The sequence below is a fragment of the Brienomyrus brachyistius genome, chromosome 12 (assembly GCF_023856365.1).
Source record: "Brienomyrus brachyistius isolate T26 chromosome 12, BBRACH_0.4, whole genome shotgun sequence".
Lineage (NCBI taxonomy): Eukaryota > Metazoa > Chordata > Actinopteri > Osteoglossiformes > Mormyridae > Brienomyrus > Brienomyrus brachyistius.
In genome coordinates, this window is record NC_064544.1 from 9,196,733 (window position 1) to 9,223,611 (window position 26,879).

General features: G+C 50.6%; 1 protein-coding gene across 4 annotated transcripts in view; it reads right to left on the reverse strand.

The window, feature by feature from the left end:
• LOC125704542 (protein phosphatase 3 catalytic subunit alpha) overlaps positions 1-26,879 on the reverse strand; it is a 76,295-nt gene that overhangs the window by 23,917 nt on the left and 25,499 nt on the right. For all 4 annotated transcript variants that reach the window (XM_048970214.1, XM_048970215.1, XM_048970216.1 and 1 more), the window contains exons 2-4: positions 15,357-15,557; positions 1,677-1,801; positions 239-350 (exon numbers count right to left, since the gene is read on the reverse strand). In XM_048970214.1, the coding sequence (XP_048826171.1) occupies positions 239-350; positions 1,677-1,801; positions 15,357-15,557 (438 nt within the window). The remainder of the gene's footprint in view (positions 1-238; positions 351-1,676; positions 1,802-15,356; positions 15,558-26,879) is intronic.

Genomic DNA, 26,879 nt, shown 5'->3' on the forward strand with positions numbered 1-26,879 from the left:
AATAGCACATTACAAACATACATGCTGTCTCAAGTAGGTATAAAACCCTATGTGAGCCTCGAACCTGCAACGTTCGTGACGCATATCGACGACATGAGGGTAAGCGTGATATTTATACACAGAGTGTGCGTGGTTCACATCTTGGATTTGGGAGACGACACCTTCGCAGACTACGAGACTCTAAACAAACACGCTGACGTGCTTTCGGGTGACGTGCCGGCTTGGGTCATGTACTTACATTCCTGTTTAAACGTGAAATACTCTGTTAGATGTCTACATTCGTGGTTCCCACGGAGCAAGAACAGTGTTTTAGGATAAAGGATTTTTAATGCCCATAAATACAGCACGCACTGCAAGGGAAAACGGAACAGTGGTTAGACGTACGAAGCAGGAGATTCGGGGCCTGCACAAACACCATAACTGCAAATTCTTTTAATCAAGCTCTGGGATGCACGTGGAGTTGTTCAAAGCCATCAAAATGACCAGAGCTGGATGTATATTTGATTGTTTTGGTTGTGTGTTTTAATACAGTTTTAATACAATACAAAGTCAAAAGTCTGGACACGCCAAGCCACCTACAAAGGTGATAGTGCTGCATCACATGGCCTGGTCACCTGACCCAAAAACAAAAGTAAGAGTTTTGGAGGTGTTTGACCAGAGAGTGAAGGAAAAATGGCCAATGAGTGCTCAAGTATATATGTGGGACCTCCTACAGGACAGCTGGAAAAGCGTCCCAAGAGGCCACCTCATGAAACTGGCATAGAGGAGAAAGCAGGGTTAGTCAGCCCCTGGAGCAGATGGGGTTAAGGGCCAAACTCAAGCGCCTAATGGTGGGATCACTCTGCCGACTCAGGGATGTGAACCAACAACCTTCTGAATCCCAACCCACAGAGCTGCCCCCCCCCCAAATTAACATTATATATTTTTTTTTGCGTAATACTTTTTTGTTCAGTGCATAATTCCATATATTATTTTATAGTTTTGATGTCTTTATAATTATTTTTAAATGTAGAGAATAGGGGGCGGCATGGTGGTTGCACTGTTGCCTCACACCTACGGAACCTGGATTTGAGACTCCACCTAGGTCACATGTGTGTGCAGTTTGTCCCGTGTTGTCATGGGGTGTCCTCCAGGGTGTCCTTCCCCTCCCCCCCCCCCCCACCTATCTAAAAACACGCTGAAGCTAACTGGAGTTACTAAATTGCCCATAGGTGTGAATGGTGTGAGAGTGCGCCCTGGGATAGGTTGGCGTCCCATTGCGGGTTGTTCTCTGTCATGTGCCCGCAGTCTACGGCATAGGCTCCGGACCCTGAATGGGACAAGCGATTACAGAAAATGGATGGATGGATGGATGGATGCAGAGATGAGTACAAATAAACTTTTCTAGGGGTAGGTGTGTCCAAACTATTGACTGATATTGTATTTCACATACCTCTGTTACCGAGGCATAACATGTCCCCTCCCCTAAAGTCAAGGAGATTATCTACACACTAATGACAAATCCTTGTGGCAAAAATTCCAGAAGTAATTTGGGATTCAAACCCACCAACAGCAAACAACGTATCAGCTCATCGGTGCTGTTCATTAAAAATCACTCTAGCTATTGCTCTCAATAAAAGATTAAAAGATTATTTAGGATAAAACGAGGACGACGGAAATGAGACTGATCCACTTACTTCAATACTGAAATATCCTCTGTCAACGTAGTCGCCTAAAAACAGGTAACGTGTACTGGCAGGTGAACCCCCCACCTCGAATAGCTTCATCAGGTCGAAGAACTGCCCGTGGATGTCCCCGCACACTGGGGAGATGGGAGAGACGGGAGAGATGGTCAGCAGTCATCAGAGAAGAGGAGGAACGGTCAGGTGCAAATCAGGGTCACCCCATAAGGGAGGAGAAAGAGGAGGACTTGCAGGGGTCCTGGCAGTAGGGGGCGCCCATGAGTGTGTGACCTTTGGTTTGGAGGCAGCAGGATCTATGTAGTAGTTAAAAAGGGAAAAAGAAAAACGAGAATTCCTATCACAGGCCTCAGAACTTCTACACACGCGCATTTATGAACATCTCAATCCACCACTGAAACCCCACTTACCCTTTCCCCCCGTTCAGACTGAAGACCACTCAACCTGCATGTTTTATAGATTCAGAAGCATTAATAATCATGAGATCTTTCAGGTTCCTCATGGCGAATCACCCCAGAACCCCGATCGCCATGCAGGTTTCCAGCGCCCTCCGAAAAATGCAAAAGAACATCGCGGCTGTTCCTTTGAAGTCTGAGAACATCTGAGGACGATTGAAAGGTACCCTTTGTCCTGTTGCCAAACATTAGTGCTACCTTGATAAGCACACAAAAGATTACTTGGTCTCTACCTTAATGAATAATGAATGAGCCTTTGAGATATTGCCTGCTACTTTGTATAATTGATGTCGCTTCTCACAGCACTTGGAATGCGTGCATCCTTTACAGAGGAAATGTGCTGCTCTCTGCTTTACAGTCTGATTGGGGACCGGGGGCTACCCAAGACACGGTTCCTACACCTCACAGGTCGCTTAGGAGGCCGGACAACGAACAGCGACGGGATTCCGAGGCATCAAGCAGTGGAAACTGATTAGAATCTGAATGGAACACATACAAACTACAATGAGGTCACAATGGGGAATATGTAAGGCTTGTAGAGGAAGGTGTTTTCCTAATAGCCTGGCTGGAGAGAAGCATTCAAGTAGAGCTTTTCCACTGCTGCCAGGAACTGAGATATGCTGTGAACTGACAGTTTTCCATTGTAAATTAGCCGAGCTGTACCCACGCTGACGTGGCCCTGCTTATTAGCAGAGGCAAAAGCATGACCAAATCAAGCTACTTGTGTCGCCGGCGATGGGTGGCAATACTGGGAGATATCAACGTTCTGCTCCAACATGCATGGATTATCTGAAGGAAAAGCCAAATATTCCATAGATCCATTTTTAGTAGCATCACACCTTGCAATGCATTGATGTGTGGCCAATAACTCAGAACTTTACAATTACCCACTTAAAGTACCACAGAAAAGGGAATGGATTCGTGTTGCACATTTACACAAGTAAATGCTAATTCTGTTCGACCCTAACAGAAGACAGCGATTCCCGTAGACGCGCTAGCAGAAATGAGCAGACAGTAAATCATGCAAACAGGAAATAAGCATCTCTTTGGTTTCACGTCATTGTCCAAAGCCGGCAGTGGGAAACTGGAGCGAGCTGGAACCGCACTGGAACTCGCGGCTCTGCTCGGCTCCCGTATGCCAGTGGAAAAGCACCGAAAGTAGCAGGTAACACTCAAAGTGTCACAGGCCGCTCCCCAGACACCCCGCCCCCCCCCCCCCCCGAGGACAGCGCTGAAGGAGGAAACTTCTCCAGGAATCGGAGGAGGGCCTGAAAACACCAGGGCCTGGTGAATGACTGTGAGCTTGTTTAGCACACATGCCGGGACACATTTCTACAGCATTTGCTATATGATACCATTCAATGAGAGCCAACGGAAGGTCCCAGAAACAGAAGGTGGCTGTGTGTGTGTGTGTGTGTGCAGGGGGGGGGGGGGGGGGTGTATGGCCCAGTAATGAGGTTTAATAGGATTAGGACGAGGGCGGTGCCCACTCTACTCTGACCTGATTACATTATACAGGCCATATTAAATGGAGAAGCGTCAGGAAAATGAATGATCGGCCCGAACGTGGGAGTCGGGCAGGTTGGCGGTTCTGGAAAAAACCGGGGTGCCAGGTAATGTGCCGACCGTTTAGGGAAATGAGAGGGACCCGGGGAAGAATGGGCGATCTTCCTGTGTGGCAGAGGAAGTGCTCGCAGTGGCGGGATGATTCAGCGAGAGTGCTGCGCGGAGGCCGGACTAAAACCGCGGTGACATTTCCTTCCTTATTAAAGGACGAATCAATGGGACCCAGATGTGTTTTATTGATCAACACACACCATTCATTCATCCTCACAATCCCGAGGTAGATTAAAAAGATATCCCCCTAGTCGGCACATCTTAAAGGTTTTATTTTTCATTTTGTACTAGCTGGTCACAAAGGCAGTCCACAGCACAATTGCGATATTCTGTCTCTTTCTCTCTCTCTCCTGTCCCCAGTCTCTCATCGCTTGGTGCCACATTCCCCGTGACTTTTTCTCTCAAAACATTAAAAGGCTCCAGAACACATCACCCCCCCCCCCCCACCCCGCTGCATGAGCGAGTCACCAGCCAATCGCCACGCTGTTTCCACGCCACTTGTAAGAGCAGAATCCCCCAGCAATCCGTCGATGAAGAAAGAATCACCTCTTCCGACATATTTACTACCGGACCCAACATTTGATCTGCGACGGATATCACCGCCCGGAACATCAGCCGTGCAATCCTAGCACACCCACCTAACAGCCATGGAAGGAAGTGTCGCTGGGTACTTAAAATGCTGCACAGCGATGAATTTGATAACTGTGCAAGGCATTCTGGGTATTCAACATGGAAATTATGCAGCCTGACACATTCCTGGTGATTGCCAGGCTGATAAACGCTCAGTGGTAGCCGCCTTGCCTCTAGCGGAACCGTTTGCTTAAAGCCCACATGTAAGCTTCTGGCTATGATTCCTATGCTTCATTATCACCTCATCCTGCATTCATGGAAGGGAGACTTGATGCTATGGGAGAAAGAGGAGTTTTTACCATCGCAGCAGAAAAGTTACACCTGGCAAGTAAGTGTAGGTCCCTCTACCTTTCATTTTCTGTATAAAGCCGTGCCGTGCGGCTCACTGAATTAGCAATCTTTGTCTGTATCCAGAAGGGTGTTGGTTCAAATCCCATGCTTGTCCATTATATGGGTATGTCAGCTCTTTGCTATAGTTTCCCCCACACAAAAATAGGTTGGGTCCGGATTATCTGACAGTCATTCACGGCGAAACAGCAGGAATCACAAATCACATTAGTGAAAGCTAGTAACTCAGATTTACAGCCTTGTAACATCCTTGCCATCTTCTGCTGCGCCTTTTTACAATATTGATAATATTCTATGTCTCTATTCTCATCCCCTGCACTGGAGAACAGTGACAGAAAGTCGTCACGGATAATATAATAGCTGCGATGAGGCTCCTTTGCCCTCCCCTATACAATGTGAACGACCCATTTACAACCAAATGAGGAGCAGCTGAATCTCTCGAGATCACGGCGGCACTTAATTGGAGGAGTGTCTCATCATCGGAACCGTGCCACAAACCCCTATTTACCTTTGGATGACGTGAATGAAGGTGCTCTATCGTCCGCTCATCGGCGCCCCCCCTCCCACCGCACCTGGGTACTGCGCCAAATAACCCGAGACCAAAAAGCTGCCTGGAGGTGCTAAGAAGCGGAATGGCTGCTCGCGATGGGAACGGAGAATGAGAGACTGCAAAAACGGCCTCCATTCTCGAATCAAACGTCTGTGTGTCACTGGCTCCGACAGCGAATTCCTAACCCTCCAGGCACTAGGAGAAATATAGCAACAATTTCTTCCAGAAGGCTCACAATTAACATGTGTTAATGGGGTTTGCCGGAAAATCATTTGTGGAGATATTGGACTCCAGGGACAGGTGGAGCAGAGAATTCGATCACTTCACACTGACCGTAAAGCCTCACTTTATGATGTTTATGTTTGAATCACACACTTCACAGACTGACCCGACTTCTAATAACCGTAACGGCGCTGACACCTCATTCAGCGAGTCCCATCGGACCCCCTAGTGAGTCAAGGCATGACGTGTCTATTTGTGATGTGTCTGCGAGGTGACTGAACGAGGGGCAGGGCTGTGGTAGCGACGTCACAACCTGGCGACCTGAGAGGGCGGCAAAAACGCGCTGCGTGGAAAATTAGACTCCAGGTCATCAGGGAATCAACTCACAGGTGGCTGTGCTGGTTTCGGCAACATCTGGGTTCTTGAGGCAGAGAGAATAGTGATAATTCAGAACACGATGGGGCCCCGACACACAGGCGATGAACACCTGACCTGCTATTGACTGCATTTAAAACCCAACTGTATTGGAATCACTGCTAACAGGTGGATGCCTGGAATTCTGGGAGCTGGTCGACATGGACTTACGGCGCCCACACCACCCAAATCCCGGAGGCCGACAGCTTAACGACGGCCCCAGTCGATGCTACCTGCCTCAGCACCATGTCTTAAGTATGTCGTAAGTGGATTCTCAATGGCTGCCAGGTCCCTTAGCGACTGACGGCTGAATGATGGCGGTAACAAACAGCGAACAGCGCCTGCTAACCTCCGAGCATCGGCACAGGATCCCTGAAGACAGCGGCTAGCGGTCGCCATGGAAACACTACACAACGGCACGGAACACGGCCCCCAAAACGATATGCAGCAGAAAACAGTTAAGACTTCTGTTGAAATGACACGTTTTAATAAGAATCAGTATATATTTAAAGAACTACATATTTTTTACACAATAGATGTACTACACAGCGTTATCATGAGGCAGTTCATTAACGCAATACAGTCTGAAACAATAATTACATAATTAAAATTATTAAAAGATGCTATAGACTATGCAAAAATAAGAGCAAAAGAAAGGAAAAGCAATAAAGCTGACAGGAAAATGTAAATAGATTCTAAAAAAAGAAGAGATGATAATCTGCAGTGACTGGACACAAGACTTGTTTACAATCTAGAGATGCAATGTCTTCATATTTATACATTATCTCCTCCTCACAGGGTTTTTATAATCATTCACCTGTTCAATTATTCAAATTATTATTGCCAAGACATTGCAGTTCTTAAATGGCTTTTCTGTTCCTATGGATAATATGTATTTATTGACCTGGGAACAGTTCTCTGTGGGTTTGCGGTAAACACAGGCAATAAAATGCTCTCTACAAGCCTGTGAAACACAGAGTTATGCCCAGCAGAAGACAGCAACTGTGAACAGATGGCAAACGCTGTCTCGATCATTTACTCTGTGTAACTGCCTCTGTTCAAAAATCACGGTAGATGGACAGCGGATGGAAGGCACAGCAGATATGTGTCATTCCAGGCAACAGAGGAACACGCGCAGAGCCTCTGAAAGATCACCAAGAACGAACGATAATCTGCCCGGCATCTTGGGAAAGTGAACTTCTCACGGCTAAATGCCACGCATCGTTGTTCAAACACAGGAATCCGCTCATAAGCTGTCGGGGACCATGGAAGATCTAGCAATCAATCTGCCTCAGCATTCCAATGCTCAACAAAGACTAATTTAGTGCCTTAAGTATTGGGATATACTTAAAGAATGATTTATTTACTTTGAGTTATACATGAGTTATACACTCCGGTTTTTATGTGGTGCTGGTGGGGGGATTACTACAGAATGCTATAATTATCTTCACGGCATGTTAAACTGCCCCGGAGCCACCAGTAAAAGTTGTCCGGCCTTTTATTTATAACGGTCAGCGCAAAACACTGAAGCGTGCGAGCGGCAGGCCAGTAAAGGGACAGCACACATGGTCTCGAGCTCGAATGGAAACCGCTCCTGTGTTTGGACGTGGCAGTCGGTTAAGGAAACAGACTCACGTCAGCACAGGCCAATCAATTACGATACTGAATTCTCGTAGGGTGCTGATTGATTTTCTATAGCCGCACACATAGCGCTGGTCAGGTGAATCATAGCACTAAACCAAAGTGCGATTATAATCTTTAATTCTGACTAACGCTACTTAAAATTCCAGGCGTAGAGCACAATTCAAAATTAAAACAAAGTAAACTGAAACGTTTAACCATAAATGGAAGACGGCAGGACTACTAAAAAATGCGTTTTCAGTTAAACGTGAAAATAATGTCTTTTGGTAGAAACACGTATGCAGATGTGGAGTAACTGGATTAAGTGGGTTAATGCACTGCGAGCTGTTTTTATAGCTGAAAAACACAACGCTTAATAAAAGTACTTCTGCATGAGTTAGGTAGCACCAGGGATAACAAAAGCGTTCAGCTCCGATAACTGCCTCAGAAATTCCCAGGCGCCCCCCTAAGGATGATATTGGGAACAGGTTTCAAAGTGACACCCGGCTTTCCTCTCCTCAGCCCAGGTGACTGTGGGCTCACGTTGCTCTACAATGTTCGGCATATATAGATGCTAATTACACTTCCCCGCTTCGAAACGGCCAGCCGCGGGTTTTCGAGGACCCTCGAAAAGAAGCGCAGGGATGTGCGGCCTGGCCCTCTTGTCGGAGCTGCCGGAGAGGCAATGCTGCTTCAGTCCTCGGACGACTTACATAACAAGTGGGCTTTTCAAGCAAGCCAGACCGCCGGAACAAAAACCTGTAGGGAGATGCCGTCACAGATGGGCCCGGCGCTCGAGGGAGGTTTACTTGCACAAAAATGTTCTAAGGGCAGAATGAAAAATGATTGGTTCCCTTTCTGAACCAATCAGATTGTAGAGGAGGTGGGTCCCATGCAACTAGAGGAGGCAGGACCAAGACAACTCATTCATTGGTCTAGCCTCCTCTAGCTGCTGGGCCCCGCCTCTTCTACAATCTAATTGGCTAGCTCTCTAAGCAAATGATTTTTCATTTTGTAATGAAAGTAAGTAAAACTGCCATGGGCCCCAAAGTCGCGAGTCCTGTGCCCATACCCAGAGCTGTGAGGGATGGGGTGAAATCTGCGACCTGAAAGTCACCTCAGCCATTAACCAGAGATGCCACCCACAGCTCCCCAGGCCTAGGCTGATACTCCTTCCCTCACCACCCTCCCTCACTTCCTGCGCATCACTTCCTGTGGATGGACCGCGCAACCTCTGCTGTGAGGCTGACTTATTTGACACGCTACGATCCACCTGCAGAGGAAGAGAGAACAGAAGCAGATGGCAAAGGAAGGTCTCAGCATGGTAGCAGGGTGCCGGATACCATTTGCTGTCTGTCCGTCCATCTTCCATAACATCCCCTAGGATACAAGGGAGCCTGGAGTCCATCCCAGGAAGCAGAGGGCACAAGGCAGGGGATACCTATCGCACACAGACACACTCTCCACAGGCAATTTAGAGACACCGGTTCACCTAACTGCATGCCCTTGGACTACAGGAGATCAGAGTATCTTCTGCTTTTGACAAAATTCAGTCATCAGGGACCCACAAATGGCCCAGGTTTCTGCTCCCTCCCAGCTCCCTGCCAGACAGCCCACATTTTTGCTCCCTCCCAGCTTCTGGTGGCAAAAACATGGACGGTGTGCGGGTCCCCAATGACCGGACTGGGAAACACTGCTATATATAAAACTTCCTCGCTGGGTAAAGCATCTCTAGTACACAGATACCAATCCAATACCTTTAAAATACCACCAAAACAGATAAAGATTCACTAGGTTGGCTAATAAATAGACATTTAAACAAAAACATACTGAAATTTACATAAAATAATAAAATATAAAGCAACTGGCCTATGTGAGCTGAAGTGGTGGGAGTATATTATCTCAAGAGGCAGTATGACTGCGGACCCCCCCATACCCTTCACCAGCAGAGGTGGTATTAAGGCGAGTGGGAGGCTGAAGCACACGACTCTGTTCTCTAACCTACACAGGGCCACAATGTGGGCTTATTCAGTGCACAGCAGGCTGCTGGGCACGCTCAGTACAGACCAAGCTCCTGGGCACGCTCAGTACAGAGGAGATTCCTGAGAGCGCTCTGTAGAAATCGGGTTGCTGGGCATGCTCAGTAGAGATCAGGCTCCTGGGCACGCTCAGTACAGAGGATGTTCCTGAGCGTGCTCAGTACACAGGCCCTCTGAGGGCACATTCAGTACAGAGAAGATGACTCAGAATTCTCAGTGCAAAAAATGGGATAGAAGTGTGGAAGCCTGCCTGCACGTCCTCCTGCAAAGACCTGACTTAATGCAAAATAATCAGAGTGATAACATTATTAAATCATGGCACTGGCAGTGAAACAATACTGCATATGAGGGGGAGTTATAAACGCGAATCCTTTAAAGGTTACATCGCTGGTTTTGTGGCGGATCTGGGGAAACGCCTTGGCATCTGCCCCAGGGTGCCTGCATCATCAGGCCATTGGCTGCTCTGGCTGCCACAGTGGGAGTACAGAGGTGCAGGGAACTCTGGGATAGTCTTAATCTAAGGCGCAGGACTGTACAGGCAAACAGAATGTGACACACTCCCACACGGCAAGGCAACTCAAGGATTCCGAAAAGAACACACAGCGTTATCGCTAATTCCCGCCTAATCAAATCACCTTAGAGGCCGTGGGTAGGACGCTGCTGAAAGCTGCAGACTCGTAACCAGAAGGTTGCTGGATTGAGTCCCGGGAGGAACTTAAGACAGTTGTGACTGACAAGCCTCTAGAATGGGAGAAATTCTTTGGCAGAACTGCAGGAAAGTGCCACAAAATAAGACTAAGAAATCCAGTGTGGCTGCACTGAGGTTTGCTTCACACCTGTGAATGATGAGGAATACCTGCGGGGGGCGTCACTCACTGCACGTCACTCACTACACTGCACTCACTGCAGACTAAGCAAGTCTCGGCGGGCCAGTTCTCCATAGGGGGCAGGCGTCTGTTGCATATCAGCTCTGTTGTCACGTGACTGAGCAGGATTTATTCTCTAGCATGTTATTCTCAGTAAATCCCCTTGCTCAGCGTCTGCTTAACCTGCCTTGGGGGCGGTGGGCGGCAGGGGGTCCATGCGCATAAGATTCAAGGCGCATGCTTGAACCCACACCACACACCAAGACGGCCGCTGTGGGACCCAGCAGACCGACCAATAGCCACACTAGGAAAGATCATGTGATTAGCCAGAAACCTCTACTGCTGATTGGATACATTTACATAGCGAGGAGTCATCTTAGGGTAAATCTCATGTGAGCATTTCAGGCCTGCAGCCTCTGAAGACTCGAGTCGGAACCCACAACTCATGCGGGGTCTCTGTCAGCGCTGGCTGGGACAGGCTTCTGGCAGGAAGTCGATGCGTGTGAAACGCAGCCATGTGCGGCCCCCGTGCGTGAGGAGGGGCCCGGCTGTGTGAATAATGACCAGTGGGGGGGGGGAGTTGAGGACACAGCGGCTGTGCGGAGATGAAGGAGCAGATTGTGTTTGGTGGCCCAGCTCCACTGGGTTCGGCCCCCACCGTACTGAACACCCCCCTCAACCCCGCCCCCGCCGAAACGCCATCTGTCTCCCCCGCATTCGGCGCCGGCCCGACACACGGTGGGACGGAAGGTCTGGTTCTCCAGAAACCTGCTCCACCCAGAAGCCCATGCGGAAAGTGGGGGCAGGCCTGTCCACCTTGGGGGTCAGAACACAGGCCCCGCAGAAACCTCCGCCAGCCAGAAGGGGGTGCCGTTTTGCACCAACTCCTGCTGGATAATCCCCTCTCCACACGTTGCCACCAACAGACAGCATTTGTCTGCTACGTCACCGGAAGGTCCAAGAGGCACATATGGATCGCTCTGGTTTTCCTTACAGTGGACGTGTTCTGTGCCGTGGGCACGCCCCTGGGAGGAAACCCCAACACTGTGACACCCAGGGAAGCTGGAGTAGCAGAGCATGTGTGTGTGGGAGTGATTAATGTTTGCTTTCCAAGGAACGCGGCAGGTGACATCCCCTTCACTGTGTGCAAGAGTGAATGTTTGTGTGCGTTTGTGAGTGTGCCTGTGCATTGATAGTGAGGCAAATAAACTTCCACCCTGCTATGCAGTCTCAGAGCAGCAGGGGGCATAGCGATTAAGGACATGCACGATATCTATAAGCAGAATGTTGCAGATATCAGTCCCTTCACCTATTTTGAATATAAACATGAGCTCATCCCACCGTTCAGCCACTCTATCAAGCAGGAGCAGCACAAAACAAAAAACACACGATATACAGACAGACACACAAACCTGCATACGCATACACATGCATACACTCACAAACCTGCATACGCACACACATATGCGCATATGCAAACGGTAAATGGGTTGCATTTATATAGCACTTTTCTACTCTTACGAGTACTCAAAGCGCTTTACATTTCATGCCTGACATTCACCCGTTCATACCTGCACACCGGGAGCAAGTTGGGGTTCAGTGTCATACTCAAGGACACTTTGATGGAGTCAGGAGGAACCAGGGCTCGAACCTGCAACCCTCCGGTTGCCGAACGATAGCACTACCTCCTGTGCCACCATCTTCCCCAACATGCACACAGACAAGTACACGCGCACATATGGGAATATGCACACACACGCACACAGACACGCATATGCAAATATGCACGCAGACACACAGTCGACCCCCAGCGACCCCTGAGCCCTGTTCTCTGTGCTCCATTAAGTTCCATGCAAGTTTAATGGCACGGAAATGAGGACGATATGGGGAAAAATGGCAGCCGAGACCTCGGGCCGCTGCAGGCAAGAGGGAGGCCAATGAGAGCCAGCGGGTCCGTGCAGGAAGCGTCTGTGTGGTGGGGGGGGGGGGGGGGGGGGGGGGCATGTCACCGGTTACCGCGGGCAGGTGTACGTGTGTGTGAGGTCTGTGTCACCGGTTACCGCGGGCAGGTGTACGTGTGTGTGAGGTCTGTGTCACCGGTTACCGCGTGCAGGTGTACGTGTGTGTGAGGTCTGTGTCACCGGTTACCGCGTGCAGGTGTACGTGTGTGTGAGGTCTGTGTCACCGGTTACCGCGGGCAGGTGTACGTGTGTGTGAGGTCTGTGTCACCGGTTACCGCGTGCAGGTGTACGTGTGTGTGAGGTCTGTGTCACCGGTTACCGCGGGCAGGTGTACGTGTGTGTGAGGTCTGTGTCACCGGTTACCGCGGGCAGGTGTACGTGTGTGTGAGGTCTGTGTCACCGTTTACCGCGGGCAGGTGTACGTGTGTGTGAGGTCTGTGTCACCGGTTACTCTTGCGTGTGCATGTTTATACAGGAAGTGTGTGGCACTGTCTACCGCGTGTGTGTGTGTGTGTGTGTGTGTGTGTGTGTGTGTGTGGCACTCTTCACCACGTGTGTGGAACCTGCGGCGTTGAGGCATTCGGCCGCAAGCCTCCCGCCTTTAGCCACACGACCTCCTTGGCCTCTCGCACGTGGGAATGAGGCCTGAGGCCACGTCTTCACGAGCGATGGCTGTGTTTACAAAACACTGTCGGGGGGTGGGGGGTGGGGGGTGGGGGGAGGGAGATAAGCATTTTAACGTGCAGAGACGGCGAGCTTCTCCTGTTTCACCGCAGTCAGATATGAGTCGGTTGCTGCCTTTCCTGGTTGAGCTGGTCCTCGTGGCGATTAGCAAGCAGGCATATCGGCGCCTAACAGAGAGAAGCGGTTTTGGGGGGGGGGGCTCAAATTTGCAGACTTACCTACAGCGTCTGATTGGTCAAAAGTGAAATCACCGACACGTTCACGTCAGTAAAATGGGGAAAAAAAAAAATAAATAAAAAAAATCACAGAGATGAGCAAAGACCAGAGTTAACAGACCGCAGCAGGGAACACCCCCCCCCCCCCCAGGTGTGTGACACACCGTATCAGCACACCGACACCGGAATCCACGCCGACGCCCGCGATCCAAAATGTGCAGCCTGAAATGCAAGCCGAGCTCCCAGGATAATGTGACTGTCGGCGCCACCGCAGCACAGCCGCATGACGGGGGCTCCTCTGTGCGTGGGAGGCGCATTTCAAAGCGCAGCGTCTCACTCGCAAATGCGATTTGCGCGACAGAATGGGCCAAATGATGAACGGTGGCGGCAGACGCCAGAGTGCCCAGAATACCCAGGATTCCCTGCCCACCGGCCACACTCAAGTGCCCCGGGGGGGGTGGACAGGGGGGGGGACGGCACTGCCACAGAAAACAGGAGAAAGCAGACAGCCGGGGGGGGCACAACACCAATTCAGAGAGGTGAAGCATCTATTGTTATTATAATTGTTCAAATAAATGAATAATAATAATAATAATAATATTTTATTTGATGACATGGATCATTGTAAGGAGCCTCCTCCAGGACCAACCCCCCAACCAATGACCTGCAGCCTTTGGGGTCACATGTCTGTAGGAAGCTGGAGAGGGCGGGGATTAACAAAGCAGCACCGCCATACTGTGGGTTTGTTTCTGTTGTTTCCGTTTTCCAGGCTGCTTTCCATTGGGGGGGGGGATGCCTGTAGTCCAAGGGCTTTAAAACAGCAGCCGGTTGCCAATTCCGGCTCAAACGCAGTCAGAGAGACTGGCCAGCACACCAGCGTCTTTTATATTCAACCTCCCCCCCAAACAGAAATCGAAATGCAAGGAAAAGTGATTTCATGGGCTGGGGGCCTGCAGTTCATAAACATCGGATTCGGTTTTTCATTCGCAGGGGTGAAGAGTGGTCGACGAACACCAGTGGCATCCAATTAGGGTGCGCACTGTCCTCGGATCCCAGAACGCCGACTTGTGACATGATAAAAATCATTAAAAAGAGAGACTCCATTCGGGGGAAATGCAAGAGCTCTGAGGTCAACTGGACGGAGAGCTGGGAGAGATAAAGTCCGACTCTCTGGGAAGACCGACTCAAGCATCATGGCTCGCCGAAAAGCTACATGCCGGGGACGACAGTGGAAGGAATAAAGTGAATGTTTGGGGCTGTGATGACAGTCGGGGGCCGGGGGCAGCCTGTACATCCACCGCACTGTGTGCACTGAACGTGGACAGAGGTTAGCGAGCTGAAGTCTCACCGGAGCCGGAAACGACCTCACACTGTACCGAACACGTTCTGCGAAAACATCATTTGCCGGCTTCTCTCTCAGCCTCATGTCTGCAAATGATCCCATTATTGAATCATCAAAGGGCCCCCTTACTTCATTATAAAGTATAATTAAGTCATGAAACGCTAAACAAACACAATGCCGACGACGGCGAGGAGAGCCGGCCGGCGTGATTCACCCCAAGCGGCGCGCCTGCCCTCGTCATGAAAGGGTGTTTCAGTTAGTCACTCGAGGATCAAGTGCGGGTCGAAGCCAGTCGTCCCGGGAAACTGGAGCCTCCAGATTGTTGCATGCAGGGAGATACAGGATGCGAGGAAAAGCAGGCCAATCCCCGGAATGTGGGACGTGCTGGGATCTCGTCTCAAGAATCATTGGCTTTGTTTTTAGTTTCATTTAACTTTCGACCAGGTTTCGGTTTTGGTGATGTGCTATTTCAACATTCAGACTCGGCCTGGTTTAGATCCACTATTGACAGGCAGTGTTTCATTTCAAAGTCCAGAACCTACAAATCCAGTCCAGGATTGTGTTTCTACCAACCAGTTGTGTATAGAGAGGCACAGAGGACTCAGCTGCTTTATAAAAACAAAGTCTTGTACTGGATTTGTAGCTTCTGGGCCTGAAATGTCAAACACTGTTGACAGGGCTGGTGGAAGGGGGCGGATACGGCAGGCGACCCACCTGTGACAGGAGCCTCGATGTCCAGCAAGTTCTTCTCGCTCCGCAGGATTGCCGCCCCCTCAGAGATGAGGCGCAGGGCAACGCCCTCCTCCACACGACCTTCCTTGGTCAGGTGCGCCTTCAGCACGTCCACTTTGGGCTTGCCCTCGCTGTCGAACACCTCCTTCGCCGTCAGCCGGTGGCTGGGCGGGAAAGGGACCGCTGTGGGTAAAAAGAGAGGAGAGGTCATGGGCGGAGAAGAGGAGGTAAAGGCCAGAGAATGAGCAATCGGGACCCAGGGCTCCCCTCGCATTCAGAACATTCATATCTGCTGCGCAGCTCGGCAGGCAGAGGTCTGTGTCCATGTTCAGAAGGTCGTAGGGTCAAAACCCACGGCTGCTGGAGTAATTACATCACTGTCGGGCCTCTGGACCCTTAAACCCAACTACCCCAGGGTCACTGGCCGACCCTGATCTTCACTTAAATGTCGCGTTGGACAATAAGCAAGCAGCAGTGCTGAAGCCTTCTTCGGAAGCTGTGACGTCCACAGAGGCTGAAGCTGCCCCACTGGCATGAAACGCACGCTTTTCGAAACAAAACCGACAGCGACAGCGACCCGCCTATGACACAGAACTGCAGAAGCTCAGATCCAATTTGAAACATTTGCACGGCGACGAGCCGCCAAAGGGGGCTTCCCCTTCCGCCGCCGGAAGGCGACATCTGCCTTCCCATTCGCTGTCAATTAGCCCGATTATGCTTTTGTAAGGAGCGTCTTGTGCTTCCGTCAGACGAGGGAGCCTGGAGTGCGACCGTTCGCCTTCGCTGCCTGTGGCTGCCAGCATTTCTTAAATGGCAACTCCTTTCATATTTAAAAGCTTCCCTGGGTTGTTTAAGGTTTTCTTTTTTTATATAGGGGTGCTGTGACATTCCGCATCTTCGTTGCTAATCAGTCGCATTTCGTGATGTAGCTGTTCTGCAGGACGCCATCCCTAACACGGCTAAACGCGTCCAATCAGCTTTTGGAAGGACATTTACGAGACGTCTAAGCAATGCCAAGCACTGGTCTCCAAACCTTTTTGTGAATAGGGCCAAATGAGAGTTGGGGGGGGGGGGCTTTACCTCAACGAGGGAAATCATTTAGCTAATATAAGAGAATGAGCGGTTTGCAGTTGGTCAGTAGCGAGACGATGCCTTGCGCAACCATCCCGCCATACGCAAAACGGTGTTTCTAAGAGCGGTTAATTACGATGAGCACATGGTGGTCCGTGTGAAGCTGACACTTCCCGCTGCAAAGCGGTAATTGTGTTCAAAGGCAAGTGAGAGCAGGCTCCCCAACTTGTCGTAAGTGTCACACAAATCCCCGTAATTGCTGGGAAAGTTTAGTTTCTTCTTAAATTAAGACGGGGGAAAAAAAATCTCTTATTGAAAAACTTACTGAATAACTCTCTCGTTATTGCTCACCTGCTTGGTTCATGGTTTTCGCAGCGTCTGACCCCTGACACACCGATGCATAATGAGCAAAGCAAGGAGCAAATGAATTAGCAAGCGAATGAGCAAACAAGCCAAAAAAATTTACAAACCAATTAAACAAAACAACTGAACAAATGCATTCTCAGGATGGAGAATTTTCTTCTGCACAAACTGTCTGTTATTTAGGGCAAGCAAGAATCCAAATTAGTTAATTAGACAGTAATCGACTGGCAGCCTTCACTGGAAGAGCTATCTGTCGCAGATGCTAAACGCTTCTCCCACCGGTAATGATCTCCTCTCCCGGTCTTCCATCATGGTGGCTACCACGCACCTCCCAGGGCACCACCCTTAAGGTGGGGGGAGGGGGGGCTCCTCTTCGGCCGCCCCCGTTTGTCAGAGCTGGTTTCCACCTGATATGCCCGCGGCTCCACGCCAGGGGTCCCAGGCGCTTCTCTCAAGTAGCGAGAGTGTCGGTGGCAGTTAAGATCACAAGCCCCCATGCCACGACGAAACACCTCGCCTCGCGGGTCTATTAAATTCCTCAAGGTTTATACATTTACCAGCCCGGCATTGTGCCAGCCAGCCCCCTTCCCCTGAAAGCGGTATCACGGGCAGAGTGCCGACGGCGTAAGCAGCCAACCCGGAAATGCTGGAACTCCAAATATGTCTGAATAGAAAGAAATAAACGGAATAGATCTGTGGGGGCAGAGACCGTTAACTTGGTGCTGCTGGACGCTCCTGCTGCCACCAAGGACAGAAATCCCCCCCCCTCCCCAATATACTACTGCCCTTTTCAGATGTGAATATGGCAAACTCCCCAGCTTCAGCAAACACCATTACAAAGGGGGCTCATTTATATTGTGTACAAGGAGGTAAGCTAGCACAAGGCAATAAAATAGGAAGAGACAGGGACATGTGGGGGCTCTCCGTCCTTCCCATTGTACACATTTGGGTGTTTGGTTGCCAGTCATTTGGACCAGAACCTCCTGTGCATCACACCAGAATGTGAAAGTGAGCCGCGCCACCACCCCCCACGCTGTCTCAACAAATGAGAACTGCATCTCGGGCTTCTGCTTGCCCAACCTTCCCCGTGAGACGACCGCATGGACACCCCCCCCCCCGCTACCCAAGGAGCACCGCAGGGGGGGGGGGGGGGGGGCGCTGCTGAACCCCGCAACCAGCAGAACACAAACACTGACTGGTATGAGGCTGGAAAATATGGAAATCGAGCTCCCTCCTGAACAGCAGATTAATTCGGTGGGGGCACGGGGGAGGGTGGGAGAGCCCACGCTCCACTGCGCTACTTTCCAAGTGACCTTGGAAGTTGTCTGCAAATGTCTTCATCCCAGTACATGTTATCTATTAACTTAACCAGTGCAGCCAGCAGGTTAGGCAGGTGCAGGCCGGCAGACTCCCCCCCCCCCCGCAGCAGACGCGTTTCCTTTAAGGAGGCCGACCCGGCTGCCCCCAGCCTGAGCTGCGACCTCGTGCGAGCGCTCGAAAGCTGCGATGATGTCAGCAGAAGCCGGGTATCCGCTGTGTGTTCTCCGCACGCTGCGCCTTACGTCGTCGCTTTGCCCGACAAATGCACAAAACGCCACATTTGGGGCCAAACTCACAGCGAAAAGGGTGACATTTTATTTTAGGTGCGCATTTCTGCACCTGTGCAACAACCTAATAAATCTGACTGAATATTTCATCGTGCAGGAAATGCGATCACTAATGGACCCACCGATGGAAGGGAAAAACAGGACGTTTCTTAATTATTACGCCGGCAAAGAACACCATGACCTTCTCCCTAACGATTTCTGTTAACGAGCCACCCTAGCTAGTCGAGCCAAAACACACAGGTCCTTGGGAAGTGGCAGCACTGGGCTGGCCGGGTCATCCCTCATTCCGCCCAGCGTTTACCGGACCGGGTCCTCGGGGCGCGGAGATGTGGAAAACATGATGTTTCCTGAGCTGGATTTTCACAGAGGCCTTTTCATTCACCACACCTGCTAGGTCCCTCATCTTCATTAACCGCAGGGGGGAAGCTGCCCTGCTGATCTCCGGTTCCACCTGACATGTTGTTTCGACACAGCACCCACCTACATGGGGGGGAGGGGGGCAGGAGGGTACGCAAGCTAAATAGGCACCTAAAATCACTCCACTGCTCTGGTCTGCTTTCAGGTTGTGAGGACATGCCATGATCACCTGGATGCTGAGGACAGGGAGGGGCCACGCGATCTCAGGCAAAATTAAGGACCCCTTAAATGACATCGAGCTTTGCGTTCAAGACGTACCAATAACCCGAACCCGTGATCGAACCTCGAGCTCCAGCAGGGATGAACCCAAAGGCCACATGGGACCAGCCTCAGCCTACACTGGATAACTGCATCACACTGCTTCAGCGACAGCTCCGAAACACACCCAGCTATCCCACTGCTGACAATATCATTAACACAGTAACACGCTGACAGCCTAACTGGCCGAGCGTTCTAGAACATGTGGGAGGATATAAGCATGCATGCATGCGTGTGTGTGTATAAATGCGCACGCGTTGCAGAGTGGGTGGACACACAAACCAGCAACAAGACACCACCTTCAGGGGAACAAGTAATGAAAAGCTTAAACAACGGCAAACGAAAGTGTATAGATAAACACCGATATCCACATGTCCGTACATAAAAATGACGATTCCTAACCCAACGGGAATGAAAAAGGAATGAGAGAGAAAAGTGATAAAGAAAATGGCCAGTCATGAGGTACGGGCTGAAACTGTGGGAAAATGGATGAAGGCCTTTGTCAGCCCCGGTTAGCATTCTCGGGCATGGAAGGGAGGGTGTAACATCTCGCCATGTCCCCCAAGGAAGAGTAATAACATATATCCATCAACGTGAAGCAGACCCAACCATGGGCTCAAAACGAGTTCAGGACAGTGACAAAAAAAAAGCTTAATTATTTCTAAGAGCACAAGTGCAACGCAGAAGCGGCAATCCACCTGTCGACGTGATCTCTGCTGTAACGACCCCTCGTACACTGTGAAACCCTTGTGGCCAGTGAGAGGTTTCCTTGGATACTGTGCTGGACATGGTAACCAAAGGAGGAGTGGAGCACAGGACAAATATGCGAGCGGGGCAGCGATAAGTGAGCGAGGAACGGCTACAACGCAGCGAACTGAGAACGGCCCATTTGGTGTTATCACTGCCATGGCGACGGAGGATGGCGGGGAACGGGCCGGACTGGAGAACCAATTTGCACCCTTCCATCCACACGGATCTCATTTGCACTCTTCATTTTCCCCCATTTGTGACACTGTCAGCGATATGTCAGGGCCGCCAGGACTATGATATCCTCTGATTGGTCTTTGGTAGCGTTTCTCAAAACCAGTCCTTGGGGACCCCCCCCTCCAGACGGTCCACGTTTTTGCTCCCTCCCTCTGAGAGTTGAGAGGGAGCAAAAAATGTGGACCGTCTGAAGGCCCCCCAGGGACTGGTTTGAGAAACACTGACATAAGGTAAATCGGTAAGATTTGCAGTGATCGGACACGCAAGATACCATTTTGCATATCAAACCAAATCCCTGTAACATGCATGTTGGTTGGCCAGTGGCATTCAGTACAGAGAGCCAATCACAGCTCTGGGTGGGTCATTTCTTAGACAGACACCGAGTGACACCTTAAGAATATTGCAAGGATGCGGGCTTATCGGACGCATGGCACATTTAAACACCACCCTGGGTGGAATTAAGGTGACGGGGGGACCTCAGTGGCCTGACTCTTTAATGGAATCTTCAACTGCCTGGAGTGAATGAAGAACTTAGACACCTTAGATGATAGACCTTAAATATAATCTTTTTGAAATCTGGTTTAGGTCAATACGAATAAAAATGTTGAATAAAATGAAAGCTCAGTTAGAGCTCAGCTCAGTGGCACGATGGTAATAATGAATCTTGCTGCAGTGAAAGTGTCATTACGCTGTTTGGCCTTGGGGGGTGGGGGGGGGGTTGTGCAAAGCCCTTTTTGGTGGGTATAATAGAGGGGAGAATAAATCATGGGCTATCAGGAGCAGGAATGGGTAAGCGGGCCGCCCACAGCACCTGACGTCCCCAGACTTGCCGCTTTTGTGTCACCACTGCCGGCCAAAATGATAAACAAAACGTTACAAAAGGGGGCAGGGAGTTTCACAGCTATGAACACCTCCCCCGCAAGGAACTCCTCAAGGAGCACCAGAGGTGAAGACCCTCCCCCAAACACATACACACACACACACACACACATACAGAATAGTACATCCCAAAACATACCAATGTATACAGAGAGCAAGGGAGACTGTAGTTACCCTCTTATAAATGCTCCCCGTTGGTGGGGGGGGGTGCCTGGTATATAAGAAATCGAATGAAACCTGCAGGCGGCTGAGTTTGAAGCTTTAATGTGTTATCCGGGCCCAGAGAACACGCTCCACGCTGTCCTGCCCCCCCTGCAGACCATGAGCACGCACACGCATGCACAGACGCCTCAGCCGTCGCCCTGGAATCCCAGGCTGGCACGGCGCGTCTGGCCAATTACACACTCATCGCTGGTGTGTAAACGCCCCAAATCTGTGTCTGCTGCCCCAGGCTCGCCATGGCATGGTGAGATGATCACAGATCGGGAGCACGTGGACCACGATCGAAAGAGGGCGCACGGCACGTTAGAACACGGGGGTGAGGGAGGTATTAAAGATAGAAAAAAAAAAAAAAAAAAAAACTCCAGCCTGATGGAAAGATCCCCTGCACAAAAACATCCACAGAGTCTGCACATCTACATTCCAGAGGCAAAGTACCTGTTACCCTGACACCAGGCAAAAATAATCCAGAAAAAACTGGATGCAAAACACCACTTGGCCACCGTGAGGCGCTGTAGAGCACAAGCTGCAAAGCCATCCCGATGGAGATGGTATCGATGTGCAGGGCCTGCTGATGTCCACCCTGTCTCTCCCCTCGTGTTTTATAGCCCCCCCCCCCCCCACCGGAGCTGTGCTCAGGTGTTGCCCGAGTCAGCGGTTTTTTTCCCTCATCAGCCTCCCCTCCATCACTTGCCTGGTGGTACGGAGAAATGAAATTTATACACACATTAAACCAAAAACTATTACTTCTTGGGATGGCAGTGATGATGGGGGGGGGGGGGGGGGGTTAGGAGTGGAATTCCCACTGTGCCTGCCATCATTTGCCCAAAGGTCAATTATGCTCATCATGGATGTGTACATGGAACAAACGAAAAGATAAAAGATTCCGGACAGAACCACTCCGGTGGTGGTGGTGGTGGGGGGGGCTCGCTTTGGGGTACAGCTGTTTAATACAACTGAACGTGGCTACAGAGGTGGATCTCCTGCTTAAAAGACCAGCATGGGGTTAATCTTAGGAAGAACAATTAAAGGAGAACCTGACATGGTGGATGATTTAGAGGGGAAATTATTCTGGAGCTTTCTCAGCTAACATTACGCGGATCGGCATGAACAGGACATTCTGGAAAAATAAAAAAATCGACAATGTTTCCCCACTGACAGAAATGCGTCCAACGGCGTGCGTTTCGATCCTGAAGGGGATTTTAAACAGGCGGCACGGACAGACTACCCTCGAGTTCTATACGTGTGCAGGCAGGTCACCCTTAAGGACGCACTGAGCCGTGCTCAGTTGCGGCTAGTTCTACGGCTGCTTTCGTGTTATCATCGAAATGATGGATCACAGCAGAAGCCGTGCGCAAACATGTGAGAGCAGGACACCCTTTCCTCCCCATTGCTCCACTACGGCAGGTTTACTCCGCCTATCAATCACATTCCGTTTTATGACGGCGTATCTTTACAAAGCAGCGTTTTACCGTGATTTACAGTATTTCGGTTCCAGAAATGCATGGGAAGAAACATGCTCAGACCCCTTCAGAGCCGGCGACGTTTGAGGTATACACCTATAAAAAAAAACAACTAGCAGAAACTATGGAAACGGGTCGTCTGAGTGGCTGGTGCACGGATGCTGATGGTCGGGGGGGTGGGGGGGGGGAGATCCTGATGACCTGGCTAGCAGGGCAGGGGCAACTGTGAGCGTACGTGGTGACACGGGTATCCAGGTGTCCAGCACGGGTGCGTTTATACCACTAATTAACACGCTGAGAGACATCTGGCTTTCTGACTGACTGACTGATAACGCGCCAGGACACTGGTGCCCCGGAATTGCGCCACCGTACAGGCGGTATAGAACGGCAAGGGGGCACGTCCCACCAGAACAACAGGGGGCTCCCGATGGCATGTGCGGTGATCGCTAAGCGCTAATAGCTACACCGGGCCACTCTCCTTTAATAGTCTTCATGGAGAGCTGCCTGATTGCCATTGGTTTTAAAAGGCCAGGGGGCAGACCCGCTACAGGCTAGGATTGGCTGCCCATTTTGCACGCCCCTAAACCTGGAACAGATTGGTTCGCATCAGCATTGGCTAGGATGCCCTCCGACCGCCGAGACATGACCCGTCTGGGCCCTGAGTGATAGATGGAGAAATCCGAGTGGAATTGGTCGGGTTGGAGGGAAGTGCTGTTAGGAGAGCCCCAGCCTGCATTTTCCAGGCTGTTTTTAGTCTGCAGTTTGGAGAATGGATTCCCCCCCCCCCACATTTTTAATAAATCAGGACAGGATGGAAAGCGGCACCAGCGAAGCCGCCACCATCCTGCGCGGGGGAAGGATGAAACCGAATCCACACCCCCCCCGCACCACCCAAACGCAGCAGCCACAGTGACAGCTTCTAATCCAGAAACTCTGACAAAATGGCCCACTTGCTGCATGGAGACCTGAGGCGTCACTGCTAAGGTGCACGGGGGGGGGGGAATAGGGGGGGTCCGATTCGTGTATACATCAGCGAGGGGAGAGACAGTAACCATCGCATGAATGCCGGATCACACCATCTGGGACAGCAGGGTGTCGATCGTGACCCAAGCAGGTCCCAAACACCAAATCCCACAATGCATCTCTCCTCACGTGCTGCAAGAAATCAGACCCGAGCAGAAAGTAATACGGTCTAATTTAGGATTTAGCTCGTTTGCGCTCAGAGATCATAATCCAATTTGGGCCCGACATCAGATCCGTGGAGCTTGCTGGGTAACGTCCCGTGATGCGTTCCTGTTTTTACTGCCGCTGCGAACGGGAGACTGCCCCCCCCGTGCTGCTTAGAAATGTAGCCCACAGAAACCATTACCATGGACACAGATGACGGGGGGGGTGTCTTTAGGGCTGTTTTAGGGAGTTTAAATGTTCTTTACCCCCCCCGCAAAATAAACATACACTAATTCATTTAACTTGTGTGTTTTCATTCATCTGGATTAAAATCAGACCCCCCCCCTAGTAAACACTTTGAGACTGTACCTAGCAGTATGTGCACTAATCATTAACGAAATTAATTACCAATTATTACTAAAGCATGCGGAGAACTCTCAAGTTGGCTTGATGGTCGCATAAACTCCAGATATAGATCTGTCACGTGAGGCTGTATGTTTTGTAACTGGCCTCTGATGACTGAAAATGTTGTTGCTCATCACCATGCTCTCCAACTTTCACACGAGCGCGCGTGTGTGTGTGTGTGTGTGTGTGTGTGTGTGTGTGTGTGTGTGTGTGTGTGTGTGTGTGTGTGTGTGTGTGTGTGTGTGTGTGTGTGTGTGTGTGTGTGTGTGTGTGTGCGCCCTGAGGCCGTGCTGGGCGATCATGTGACCGGCGCGTGGGCGGATAACCCACTTTAACCCGGCGAACGTTCCTCGGCACCCATTCGGCGCTAATGAGCTTTGCTGAAAAATGAAACGCACTCGCATGCAGGCTGAAAGCCAGGCCCAACTATCCATCTGCTTATCCAGACCTGGGTTGGGGGGGGGGGAGGGAGGGGGGCATCTGGAGCCTATGTCAGGAAGCACAGGGCATGGGACACCCTGGGCAGGAAGCCACGCAGGGCACAAGAACAGTACACACTGCACTGGTGTTCATCTAACATGTTCACACTTCAAGCCTCGGAAGTGTGAGTTAAACATGTAATACACAGCGACGCCGCACTAAATCCAACAGTTCAAAACGTATTCAAAAGGAGGACAATATTCAGTCAGAACAATACTCCCTGAACTGTGATACACACCGTACATGCGACGCGCATTAAACTTTTAATTGCTCCTCTGTCGTCTATATTTTAAGGCTTGTCGGCTGGTGTTGTGCTGTGAATTGACAGCTGTTCGATCTCAAGCGGCGAATGTTTACTAACCTCGCTGCAGGTGGCCACCGCAGGTTCACGATATAACGGAGGTCGCGATTGGCTCTCTGCAAGAGAGGCTTTCAATGACACTGAACTGAGGCGCCCACGTGGTCGAAATGTAACGGCCGCCGTGATTGGCTCTCCTCAAGACAGCCAAGACAGACTTTCCATAACATCTGAACTGAACTGGGGAACAAATCACTTTCTCTCTCTCTCTAAGCGAGCATGTCAGCGACCCAACTGCCATTTTTACAGAACAACTCTGCCTTCCCTGCATCTCTGTGGACATTTATGAAGCAGGTGTCGGGTATTAAACTGACAGACATGACAGTTTAATAAGTAATAACAGGTATTTCACTCCCATTCATGTGCGAATACGTGGACGATAGAGGAGAATCGCCAAAGGACGCCATCTACCACTGGGAAGCAGGCAAACCATTCTGGGGGACATGCGGACATAAATAAAGCATTAATTAAACGGAGCTGACGGGAAAAAGAAGGCTACCGGAACACGAGAGCGGGACGGTTCACGAAGCGCAGGGCTGATCTGAAGCAGTGTTTCTACCCACACATAAATTATCCATGAGAGCGATTTGTGTCACTTACACAATGGCCATCGGCGCGGACCTGTGGCCGTGGCATTAGTCATCGCTCAGACGCCTCTTACGTAACGCAGAACCCGGCAGAGTAACCAGCCACGGGGATCTTCCGCGTATGAGACACACTCACCCAGGAGCAGATACCTAAAGCTGTTATCGAGGATGGCATCCTACCAGGAAGTGGTGGGATTACATCTAGCAGGCCTGTGGAATAAGGCTCAGATCCTGCTCTCGATCTGCAGAGACTTAACTCATCCTTGGGGCGACTGTAGGATTTAAGGTGCTGCCGTAGAGGGGCTATAATTCACACAGCGGGACCAACATTATCACTAGCCAATGATATGTTTTGAATCAGTGAGTGACGGGGGGAGGGGCACTTTGTTGGCCAATCAGCTTTTTCCACCCCTGAACTAACCACTGATATCAGGCATTTCCAGCTGTTAGAGAGAGTCAGAGGAGAAAGATGGCTACCAGCCCCTTAGATCAACCGCAGGCGGGCCCCTGGCACCCTTCTGGACTAGCAGCGGTCCTCCCTCTCTTCATAGGGACCACAGAGTGCTTGTTTACAGGATACCACTGGGGCGTCACAAGGCAGGCCCTACACCTGCTCCTCTGACGGTGCCAGGCTCACGCCGGGGCTGCCGGCCAGGGCACACGGTCAGGATCGCGAAGGGGAGGAGAGGCCCACACATCCGGGGCCACGGCAGGCGACGACAAGGCTCCGCCGAGTGCAGCCCCGCGGCACCATGGGAATGTTCCACAGGAAGTAAGGGATGGAGCTTTCGCCGACATTAGGCAACAGTCCTTCCGCTTTGGTGACAGAACAAGAGGTCAGCATCTGTGCCGTGCTGGACTGGAAACACTGAAAAGCCGCTGAAACGACCAGTATATTTACCCTGTTCCCTGTCGGTTCACTGGTCTGAATGAATAAATGTTTACTGTATTCATTTCTTCTTAACTGGTTTAGTCAGGAAGTAATGCTTAGGTATTATGGAATTTAAAAAAAAAAACCCACATCAGGCATAAAAATTGCAGGAGAGGAGGCTGAATTCAGGTACATGGATATTCATTCTTAGACTGTTCTTAACAGTCTTGAGTCCTGCCGCTGTATAATCATGTTATTCCACATGAGTCCGAGGACTGCAGAGAAAAAGCAGGAATGCACAGAGATCATAGAGGAGTTCAGGCCGATTCCCGGACCGAAATGCTCCGACGGTGCAGGGAAAGTAATTAATTCCCTT